Source organism: Podarcis tiliguerta (genome assembly GCF_965153285.1).
Source record: "Podarcis tiliguerta genome assembly, chromosome: 4".
Lineage (NCBI taxonomy): Eukaryota > Metazoa > Chordata > Lepidosauria > Squamata > Lacertidae > Podarcis > Podarcis tiliguerta.
In genome coordinates, this window is record NC_139537.1 from 8,435,259 (window position 1) to 8,446,838 (window position 11,580).

General features: G+C 47.3%; 1 protein-coding gene across 1 annotated transcript in view; it reads right to left on the minus strand.

Moving 5' to 3' along the window:
• Positions 1-11,268, minus strand: part of LOC310676838 (retinal guanylyl cyclase 2-like) — a gene marked incomplete at its 5' end in the record, with an annotated part of 49,923 nt that extends 38,655 nt beyond the window's left edge. Inside the window, 4 exons of the mRNA XM_083439017.1 lie at positions 2,711-2,795; positions 7,433-7,790; positions 9,178-9,479; positions 10,632-11,268. Coding sequence (XP_083295143.1) covers positions 2,711-2,795; positions 7,433-7,790; positions 9,178-9,479; positions 10,632-11,268 — 1,382 coding nt within the window. The remainder of the gene's footprint in view (positions 1-2,710; positions 2,796-7,432; positions 7,791-9,177; positions 9,480-10,631) is intronic.
• Between the last annotated feature and the right edge of the window lie 312 nt (positions 11,269-11,580).

The following is an 11,580-nucleotide window of genomic DNA, read 5'->3' on the forward strand; positions in this document are numbered from 1 at the left end:
ACCCGGAAACTACAACTAATCCAGAATGCGGCAGCTAGACTGGTGACTGGGAGCGGCCACTGAGACCACATAACACCGGTCTTGAAAGGCCTACACCGGCTCCCAGTACATTTCTGAGCACAATTCAAAGTGTTGGCGCTGACCTTTAAAGCCCTAAACGGCTTCGGCCCAGTATACCTGAAGGAGCGTCTCCACCCCCATTGTTCTGCCCAGACACTGAGGTCCAGCGCTGAGGGCCTTCTGGTGGTTCCCTCCCTGCGAGAAGTGAGGTTACAGGGAACCAGGCAGAGGGTCTTCTCGATAGTGGCACCCGCCCTGTGGAACGCCCTCCCTTCAGATGTCAAAGAGAAAAACAACTACCAGACTTTTAGAAGACATCTGAAGGCAGCCCTGTTTAGGGAAGCTTTTAATGTTTAATAAGTTATTGTATTTTAATATTCTGTTGGAAGCCGCCCAGAGTGGCTGGGGTATAAATAAAGTGTTGTTGTTGTTGTTGTTGTTGTTGTTGTTGTTGTTACCTACCAGGGACCTTCTACAAAAGTAGGGATGCAGATGGATGTCATAGTGCAGTTTTGGTCTCAAGCTGTTTTTGGACTACAAATCCTATCATCCCTGACCATTGGTCCTGCTAGCTAAGGATGATGGGAGTTGTAGTCCGAAACAAGCTGGAGACCCACGTTTGGGAAACCCTGCTGTGGCCCAACGACATCACCCTGGCCTAGACCATTTTAGGGTCAATGCCAAACATTTGAAGTATGATGAACTGTATCTGGGCACTTGCTCACCTTAATGTGTTAATGATTCGGCGCTCTTATTTTTCTAAGTGCTAAGCAGGAAATCGGTGAACTCCTGAATTGTCAGAGGATTTTGAACACCTGGCATGTCATAATTGTTCCACGCGTAACACTTAGTTAGCACAATTTATTTCCCAAGGTCTGCAGTCATTAACCAATTAGACCTCCCAGTAACTCTCCCTTTGTGAGACTGAAGGCTGTCGATGACTCAGAATAGACAGTCAACAAAACGTGGAGCGGATTCCTGCCTACGGCTGGGTTGGAAGGAGCTGTGCAAGCCAAATGGAGCCTGAATGAACTCTGTGCTAGAGTGGATCGCAAAGTTTGTGCCAAGCTGAATATTCCATGTGAATATGGATGGCCAGCCAAAGCTGAGAACCTGTTTTGCATCTGTTAAATTATCTAACTTATGTTTTTATATTGTGGTTTAATCTTGTGAACCACCCTGAGACCTGTGGTTATAGGCCTGTAGACTAACTCGAAAAATTAGAATATTGTGGAAAAGTTCCTTTCTTTCACTAATTCAATTTCAAAGGTGAAACTCATATATGAGATAGACTCATGACATGCAAAGCGAGATATGCTAAGCCTTTCTTTGTTATCATTGTGATGATCATGGCGTACAGCTGATGAAAACCCCAAATTAACCATCTCAGAAATTAGAATATTCAATGAAATCAGCAAAACAAGGATTGCAAATAGAGCAAGATTGGACCTCTGAGAAGTAGAAGCATATCTCACTTTGCCTGCCGTGAGTCGATCTCATATGTTAGTTTCACCTTTTAAGTTGAATTCCTGAAATTAGTGAACTTTTCCACGATATTCTAATTTTTCGAGTTTCACCTGTATAATAATAAATTTACAAAGCTCGTTATTATTAATCATGCATGTATCTAGGGATGAGGAAGAACTATCCCTAGGACAACTATCCCTCTCACCTCAGGCCACACCCCTCATTGGCTCTGATTCTCCTGTTACATACGGTTACTGATTCACACTTGGGTGCATGAAAGAGTTAATCTGAGCCCAGAGATCAGGTTGCAGGTGGGTGTGGCTTTACAGGTTCTCAGCAGGCTCTGCCCCCCCCCCCCCCCAATCTGTCTTTCTCTTTGTGCTTCCTGGAATAAGCAAAGAAGGAGACATGCAGTCAATGGCTCCCAGTTGCAGGAAAAACCAAGTGAATTGAATCTATCCAGAAGAGAGATTGTATAGCCTGCATCTTTGCTAACCCAAAGACTGCAGGTGCTTTTTTGTAAGGAAACCAAAAAAGGGGGGGGCACTTGCAACCTTTTTCTTTTCTATTTACTGCCATCGGATGGAGACTTGTTTTTGGTAACTTCTGGAAACTCTGTGAGTAAAGCATTCACTTACTCGCAAAGCTACGTGTCTGTGATTTATTCTAGCCTAAGTATTTTTGTGGGAAACATTTGCTTAAAGATGGATGAGGGCAGATGTAAATCTAACCAGGTTTTAATGTGCTTGGAGCAACTGCCATTGCGCTAACTTTGCTGCAAGAGAACAAGGATCTCGTTCCCAAACCTTTCTCTCCAACAGCTTTGCACCCTCCAAGAGTGCTTTGCCTGAGTGAAAGGTATCCCTGAACTCTGGCAATGCCTCTTGCTTGTCTCGATGGAGAATGGAGGGGCATGTGTAAGTGTGTGTAGAAGCGAGCCTGCTGGGCAAAAGTAATATATATTACCCCACCCACTTTGGCCCCTCCCACCACTGACATGTGGTCCTCAGAAGGTCACCCAGAAGGGAATTTGGCTCTTGGGATCAGAAAATGTTTTCCCGATCATGGCTCAAATGTTACGATGAGCTTGTCAGCTGAGTCAGGGGGCAAAGCTTTTGCCTCCTGACCAGTGAGCTAAGCAGAGGCCTTCTTCAAAACTAGAAAGAGAAGAAAATGCTCTTACCTGATCAGGTACGCCAGACACAACCCGAAGAGCAGAAGGGTAAGTGGTGGCAGCAGGACTAAGACCACGACGGGAGGCTCCAGACCTAGACAAGTAACAGGGACAAGAGATGGGTCCAGGCAGGGCTACCTGAACTGTTTCCATCCCAGGTGGTCATTCCAAAAACTGTGACTTTAAGAAGCTTGCTCTTTACTTTTTCCTCTACCCTCCCCACACCTCTTTCCTTGTGTGCCGTACCTTTTTAGATTTTTTAGCCCAAGGGCAGGGATTGTCTTACTACAGTGTGGTGTAATGGTTATGGTGTTGGACTAGGACCTGAGAGACCAGGGTTCAAATCCCCACTCAGCCATGAAGCTGACCTTGGGCCAGTTGCCATCTCTTCGCCTAGACTGCCTCACAGGGTTGCTGTGAGGTTGAAATGGGGAGGAGAACCATGTACACCATAATAATAATAATAATAATAATAATAATAATAATAGTAATAATAATAATAATAATAATAATTTATACCCTGCCCATCTGGCTGGGTTTCCCCAGCCACTCAGGGTGGCTTCCAACAGAATATTAAAATACAATAACCTATTAAACATTAAAAGCTTCCCTAAACAGGGCTGCCTTTAGATATCTTCTGAAAGTCTGGTAGTTATTTTTCTCTTTGACATCTGGTGGGAGGGCGTTCCACAGGGCAGGTGCCACTACCGAGAAGGCCTTCTGCCTGGTTCCCTGTAACTTGGCTTCTCGCAGCGAGGGAACCACCAGAAGGCCCTTGGAGCTGGACCTCAGTGTCTGGGCTGAACGATGGGGGTGGAGACGCTCCTTCAGGTATACTGCACCGAGGCCATTTAGGGCTTTAAAGGTGAGCACCCACACTTTGACTTGTGCTTGGAAACATACTGGGAGCCAATGTAGGTCTTTCAAGACCGGTGTTATATGGTCTCGGCAGCCGCTCCCAGTCACCAGTCTAGCTGCTGCATTCTGGATTAGTAGTTTCCAGGTCACCTTCAAAGGTAGCCCTTTGAGAGCACATTGCAAGCGGGAGATAATCAGAGCATGCACCACTCTGGGGGGACAGTCTGTGGGCAGATAGAGTCTCATCCTGCGTACCAGATGGAGCTGAAAAATAGCTTCCCTGGACACAGAACTGACCTGCCCCTCCATGGACAGCTGTGAGTCCAAAATGACTCCCAGGCTGCACAGCTGGTCCTTCAGGGGCACAGTTACCCCATTCAGGACCAGGGAGTCCTCCACACCTGCCTGCCTCCTGTCCCCCATAAACAGTATTTCTGTCTTATCAGGATTCAACCTCAATCTGTTAGCCACCATCCAATGAGCTCCTAGGAAGGTTTTGCAATTTTGCTTTGGGGTATCTCATGAGAAGCAATTAATAAATGAATAATAATTGCAAGCATTGCCTACTCTGGCTGGCAACATCTCAAGCAGCGGTCTTGCCCAGCGCTTGCTCCCTGGAGATCCTTTTACCTGACAATGCCAAGGACAGAAGCTAGCCCCTCTTTGCTTACAAACCCTGTGCTCTTCCACTAAACTGCAGTCCCTCTCTGGAGGTTTCTAGCGTTAATATGTTAACTTTTGCCCCAACTTTAGCTGCAAACAAAATGCCTGAAAGTCATTTGTCCCCCGCCCACCCCCCACTCAGGGAAGAACTATCTGCGAGGCTCCCAGTTTCTTGACTGCCACCTTTGTCTTTGGAAACAACTCAGATTATATTAAGTTCTTTTCTTTTCTTGCTAAGATAAGCCAAGTATTCCCCAGGCCATTTCTAATTGCCAGAAGCCAGCGTAAACACACAACAGCCGTCAGCAGCGAGGGGATCTACAGCTCAAATACTCCAGATCTGCTTTACAGTGGTACCTCGGGTTCCATACGCTTCAGGTTACAGACTCCGCTAACCCAGAAATAGTACCTCGGGTTAAGAACTTTGCTTCAGGATGAGAACAGAAATTGTGCTCCGGCGGTGCAGCAGCAGCAGGAGGCCCCCTTAGCTAAAGTGGTGCTTCAGGTTAAGAACAGTTTCAGGTTAAGAACGGACCTCCGGAACGAATTAAGTACTTAACCCGAGGTACCACTGCATTGTAAACTTGGGCGGGGCAGAGGGACTCAGGACCTGAAGGCTAAATGTGGCCCCCAACCCTCTCTATTTGGCCCTTGGGAATCTCACTAGGCCATACAACCCCTGAGCCCTGCTCCGTGTCACCCCTTGGGTGTTTTTGCCTGACTGGAAACGTGTCCAAGATCTGAGATAAAGCCTCTATATTTGTTTCAAATGTTTTTAAATACTGATCTTTAAATGGTTGAAACCGTTGTGACACCTGCTGGGGAAGGCTGGACAATACATTTAAGAAGAATAAACAAATAAGTTTGTCCTTCCTTGCTCCATCTGCTTTTGCCTCTGTCCCCACCCACCTCTGGCACACGGCCCCTGGAAGATCGTCTTGTTAAGGAAAAAATTTCTGGGGTGAGAGACTACTCAACAGTCCAGCTTGTCAGGCTCAGATAATAAAAACGTATGTGTTAAGTTGTGGGTGAACATATCAGACGACACAGCGATTCTTCAAACAGCTCTTGTTTATTCACAGGCCAGAACAGAACTGAACTGAAGGGTTCAGTCAACCTGCTTGTATAGAGCTCCACTACAACGTAACCGTAAACATTTTCTGTAACTATCCAATCACTGAACGTCACTTTGAATCCCTTATTTGCATATGTGGACCTGAGTGAAAACTATCCACAGTCAATATATATTGACGCGGCAGCTAAAAAAGCCAATGCAATTCTGGGCTGCATCAATAGGAATATAGCATCTAGATCAAGGGAAGTAATAGTGCCACTGTATTCTGCTCTGGTCAGACCTCACCTGGAGTACTGTGTCCAGTTCTGGGCACCACAGTTCAAGAAGGACACTGGCAAACTGGAACGTGTCCAGAGGAGGGCAACCAAAATGGTCAAAGGCCTGGAAACGATGCCTTATGAGGAACGGCTAAGGGAGCTGGGCATGTTTAGCCTGGAGAAGAGGAGGTTAAGGGGTGATATGATAGCCATGTTCAAATATATAAAAGGATGTCACATAGAGGAGGGAGAAAGGTTGTTTTCTGCTGCTCCAGAGAAGCGGACACGGAGCAATGGATCCAAACTACAAGAAAGAAGATTCCACCTAAACATTAGGAAGAACTTCCTGACAGTATGAGCTGTTTGACAGTGGAATTTGCTGCCAAGGAGTGTGGTGGAGTCTCCTTCTTTGGAGGTCTTTAAACAGAGGCTTGACAGCCATATGTCAGGAGTGCTCTGATGGTGTTTCCTGCTTGGCAGGGGGTTGGACTCGATGGCCCTTGTGGTCTCTTCCAACTCTATGATTCTATGATTCTATGATCCCCCTACTGGCCTGGGTGAACTTCAGTACATAACAGTATGTGTTTTAAAACAGCTGATAAAAAGGAGTAATAAAAAGGCTATTTATGCATGCCACTACTGCGGCCCATGTTTTGTTAGCCCGCAAATGGAAATTGAGCGAAGTCCCAACTAAAGAAGAATGGCAACTGAAACTGATGGAATATGCACAGCTTTTGTACCTAACACATAGAATAAGAGAACAAGAAGAACATACGTTTATTTGAAAATGTGGGCGGCATGAAAATAAATTCAACAGTGTAAATAAGTTTTGATGGATGTAATAATGGAATACTGAATGGTTTTAGCTTATGTAAAATATGCAGGGATTTATGTTATGCAAAATGAACCATGGAAAGAGAAGAAGGGAGTCATTGATATTTTAAAGATGCTTAAATGAGTACAGTGGTACCTCTAGATGCGAACTGGATCCGTTCCGGAGCCCCGTTTGCATCTAGAAGCAAACGTAACCCGTGTCCACACGTCTGCGCGTGCGTGGGTCATGCTTTGGCGCTTCTGCGCATGCGTGTGACATCATTTTGAGCACCTGCGCATGCGCAAGCGGCGAAATCGGGAAGTAACGTGCGCCGTTACTTCCGGGTTGCCTCAGAGCGCAACTCGAACGCGCTCATCCCGAAGCACATTCAACCCGAGGTATTCTAAATTGTAAAACAGAAAATTGAATTAAGAATTATTTGGGGAGGGAGAACAGAGCAATCAAAATAAACATCAGGAAAGTAGGGGTGGGAAGTTATGTGTGTATAAAAATATTATATGGTTTGAAATATCTCCAGAGACTTAATATAAACGATACATGGTTGTAATGGTTCTAGGGGTTGCTCGTGCGTAAGTTGCCGCCACTCCTGTCTAGGTTACCTGGTTGAACCCTTTCTGTCTGGACAGCCTCAAGTTTCGTGGCTGCCTCAGTCGCTGGCAGAATCCGTCAGTGGGCGTTTCTTAAACTCTTCCAGCATAAAAGCTGTTTGACGCCCAGTCTTCTCCTACTCTCCCTGCACAGAAGTCTTCTGCGCAGGGAGGGTGTGGGCAGCGGAGTACTCGTACTCTCTCCGCTGGTCTCCGGCGAGGAGTCCTGGAGCCACCTCTCCGATTCCCCCATCTGCCCCCCTTCTCCACTGGTGTTACGCTGATTTCCTTCCCCAGCGGACGGGCTGCCTCTCTCCCTACTGGGACCCTCTCCGCCATCCCTCTGGAGCCTTCTCTCCGCCTCCAGCTCCGATGGCAGTTCCCTGACAATGGATTAAGAAGGAGTGTCAACAAAGTGCAAGAATGTTAGATATGGGCGATACAGGCACCACTTACCTCTAATGCAGGGAACATCTGGATCGAACCAACAGCTGGAATCAGCTGGGGGTGGGCTTCCTCCGGGAAAGTGTATCGCCCTTCCCAGGGGTTGTACCAAGCCAGAGGATGCCACCAGCAAGTAGGTGGGGAAGAAATGGCTCCCTCTGCCGTCTGTGTCCAGCACAACATATTGGGCCAGAGGTTTTCCTTTGCTGTCCGCCTCTACCCTGCGGCTGAACCCAGCAAAGTCGAGGTTTCTGACGTGCTGAGTCAATGTTTTCCCCGAGACCTCCGTCACCCCCTGTTGATGAGCCTTGGCTAAAGCTTTTGCGACCAGGTAGATGGCATCATAGATGGTGCCGAAGAGTGGAGAGACCTGAAAAAGACAACAGGTTTTTAGCGCCTACCAGAACCTGGGAAATGGCAAACTAGAGCTGACATCCGTCATAGCATTTAGCTGACTTTTGCTTCCACAAATGCCCAGTATGGGGAGGAGAGAGCAAGCAAAGGATGAGGGAGATATTTTATGAAATAAAGAAATCCAGCTCCCCGACTCTCTTTTCCACCTGACCCAAAATGTTGCCTATTTGGGAAAGAAAAAGGAGCTAAACCAACGTGCCGTGTTGGAAATGGCTTCTAGCCATTCTTGGTTAATTATTGGGGAAAGCCATTGTGTTCAAATTTTATGGAAGTGCAGAGAATATCTCCTGAATGGTGAGGCTTGCTGACCTCCCGGTAAAGCAAAAATTTGATCTTCTCCTGTTAGACGATCCGGATTGTCTCCAGATTCTGCGCACACATCTGTAGGCACAGACCATCCCCCGATTCAATCTAGTTTGTTAAGAAAATTCCCAAACCCGGATCCATGGGCGACTTTGGGTCATTTCTCTAAGGTAGCCTATTTTAAAGTTTGTATGTGTTCATATGCCTATCACACTTTTAAACTTAAAAGCCATTGTTGTATATTGTTTTAAATGTTTGTTTTGCTATTGGGATTGTGGTTCCATTTGTGTTTCTCAAGCTGGTTTTCTGACCATAATAAATTTCATGTTCCTGTATCTCCTGAATGGAGTGCAAGGTTTTTTGCTGAGCTCACTTGTGAGGTTGCCCAAAGCGGGTTTGCAAGGGACCTTCCTTTCATTCTACAAATCACTTCTCTGGTGGTCCGTTGTGTCTGGTGGGGGTAGAAGACAGGAAGATCCACAGTAGGTGGATCACAGACAAGGACACCTGGGGTTTGGTCCTCCGTTCCTCTCTGCCAAGTGCATTTCAACCGTGATTGATTAGGATGGGTGCAGGAATGATATTTAGCTTTACATTTACATTTCCAGGCACAATTCAAAGTGTTGGTGCTGACCTTTAAAGCCCTAAACAGCCTCGGCCCAGTAGACCTGAAGGAGCATCTCTACCCCCATTGTTCACTGATGTCCAGCTCCGAGGACCTTCGGGCGGTTCCCTCACTGCGAGAAGTGAGGTTACAGGGAACCAGGAAGAGGGCCTTCTTGGTGGTGGCGCCTGCCCTATGGAACACCCTCCCAGCAGATGTCAAGGCAATAAACAACCATCTGACTTTTAGAAGACATCTGAAGGCAGCCTTGTTTAGGGACGCTTTTAATATTTGATGAATTATTGTATTCAATATTTTGCTGGAAACCTAGCCAGCTGGATGGGGTATAAATATATTATTATTATTATTATTATTATTATTATTATTATTATTATTATTAGCAAAATGAAAGCCTTCTGCTCTATGCAGTCCTGACCTGCTCAGGTTCCAGATCGAGAGGGATTTCACCCCTTCGTTTCGCTGCCTCAAACGCCTCATAAAACGTTTTGTCCCCGGACTGCAAAGTAATGGTCAACACTGCGTCGTAGGCTTCCCGGAAGGAGCGGTCGTTTTCCAGGATGAAGTAGGAGTGGTTTCGGTACGGGAGGCTGTAGAACAACGTGTCGTACGGCAGGAAGACGTATCTGCCATCAGCCAGACCCATTTCTTGGGCCTTCGTAAGCAAGATAGCCTGGTCCTCTCCTCCGATGAGAGCAGAATGCATGCACAAAATGATAACTGCGGCACAGAAATCAAAGAGTCGTTTTAAGAACACCAGACTAGCAGGCTGCTGAATCAAACCAAAGGCCCAGGTATAATGACTCCCAACAGTGGAGGTAAAACATCATGGCCCTTACAAGAGCTGTACAGTGGTACCTCGGGTTACATACGCTTCAGGTTACAGACTCCGCTAACCCAGAAATATTACCTCAGGTTAAGAACTTTGCTTCAGGATGAGAACAGAAATCATGCAGCAGCGGTGCAGCGGCAGCAGGAGGCCCCATTAGCTAAAGTGGTGCTTCAGGTTAAGAACAGTTTCAGGTTAAGAACAGACCTCCAGAATAAGAATTAAGTTCTTAACCCTAGTTACCACTGTATAAGGTACATAAGGCAGCCCAGGATTATTTCTGTCATAACAGAAGAGCCTTAATGGGTCAAATTAAAGGCCTATCTAACATACCCTCCAACATTCCTCAGATAAAAATAGGGACATTCTGTTCTACATCAGTAATAATTTATTTATTTATACATACATACATACATACATACATACATACATATGGGATGCGGGTGGCGCTGTGGGTTAAACCACAGAGTCTAGGACTTGCCGATCAGAAGGTCGGTGGTTCAAATCCCCGCGACGGGGTGAGCTCCCGTTGCTCGGTCCCTGCTCCTGCCAACCTCGCAGTTCGAAAGCACGTCAAAGTGCAAATAGATAAATAGGTACCACTCCGGCGGGAAGGTAAACGGCATTTCTGTGCACTGCTCTGGTTCGCCAGAAGCGACTCAATCATGCTGGCCACATGACCCGGAAGCTGTACGCCGGCTCCCTCGGCCAGTAAAGCGAGATGAGCGCTGCAATCCCAGAGTCGGCCACGACTGGACCTAATGGTCAGGGGTCCCTTTACCTTTACATACATACATACATACATACATACATACCGCATCCATCTGTCTGGGTTTCCCTGGGCACTCTGGGCAGCTCCCAACAGAATATTTAAAACACGCTAAAACATCAAACATTAAAAACTTCCCTAAACAGGGTTGCCTTCAGATGTCTTCTGCAAGTAAAACAGTTGTTGAATCCCACTCAAAACTGTGACAGTCTGCAAGCGCCCTGAAACCTTCTCTATTCCCACCGGGCCAAGGGCTCGTTCTCACCCTCCTTACCTTTAATGTCACCGGCAGCTTGGATCTTGGCCCAAGTTCCTTCAGCGTCTCCATCTCCCCTCCCCATCGAGGTGACGACACCCACCGGGAGCCCCCGGTTCCTCAGCGCCGTTGCCAACTTGTTAGCCGTGTCCCTCCAAAGGTCCTCTTGGGAAGAGACGATGCCGACATGAGCCCAGCTGAAATATTTCAACACGGAGAGAAGGATCCCCGGCGGAGAGGGCAATGTTCTTACAAAAGTAGGGTGGTGGCCTGGGCTGTCCAATTCGTCGCTGACGCAGGCCCAGGAAAACACAGCTTTGTTCCAGCTCCGGCCAAGCAGGGAGGCTGCGGCGCAGTAGCCTGGGTTCAGGGGACCTATGAAAGCTGACAGGCGCTTTTCATAGCCAATGAATCCAGCCAGGGCTTTAGAAGTTTGGCAGCCTTCCTCGCATAACGTGCAGTCCAGCTGATGGGGAGAGTTAACAGAAGGGTCCTTCCTTATCCGCTCCATAGCAAGCTTCGCAGCAACTTGGGGGAAAGCCTTGGAGAAGAAGGGGTCGCAGGTCCAAGGTCCCACCAGGCCGACGTTAAAGGCCGTGCAATATATTGGGAGAGGGAGCAGGGCCAAGCCAAGAGCCACCCACCACAGCCCCATGGCAATCTTGCAGGGCAGTGGAATTGTACATGGCTGCAGTCTTGCGCACCTTGAGACGTCTGAGATGAAGCAGCTTGAACTTTGCAACGAAATGGCCATTGTCTCCTGGCTGATTAGTGGCAAGTGAAGAATGAATGAATGAATCTTTATTTATGCATCTAGGAGCCAGTGTAGTGTAGTGGTTAAGAGCGGTAGTCAAGTAATCTGGTGAACCGGGTTCGCTTCCCTGCTCCTCCACATGCAGCTGCTGGGTGACCTTGGGCCAGTCACACTTCTCTGAAGCCTCTCAGCCTCACTCACCTCACAGAGTGT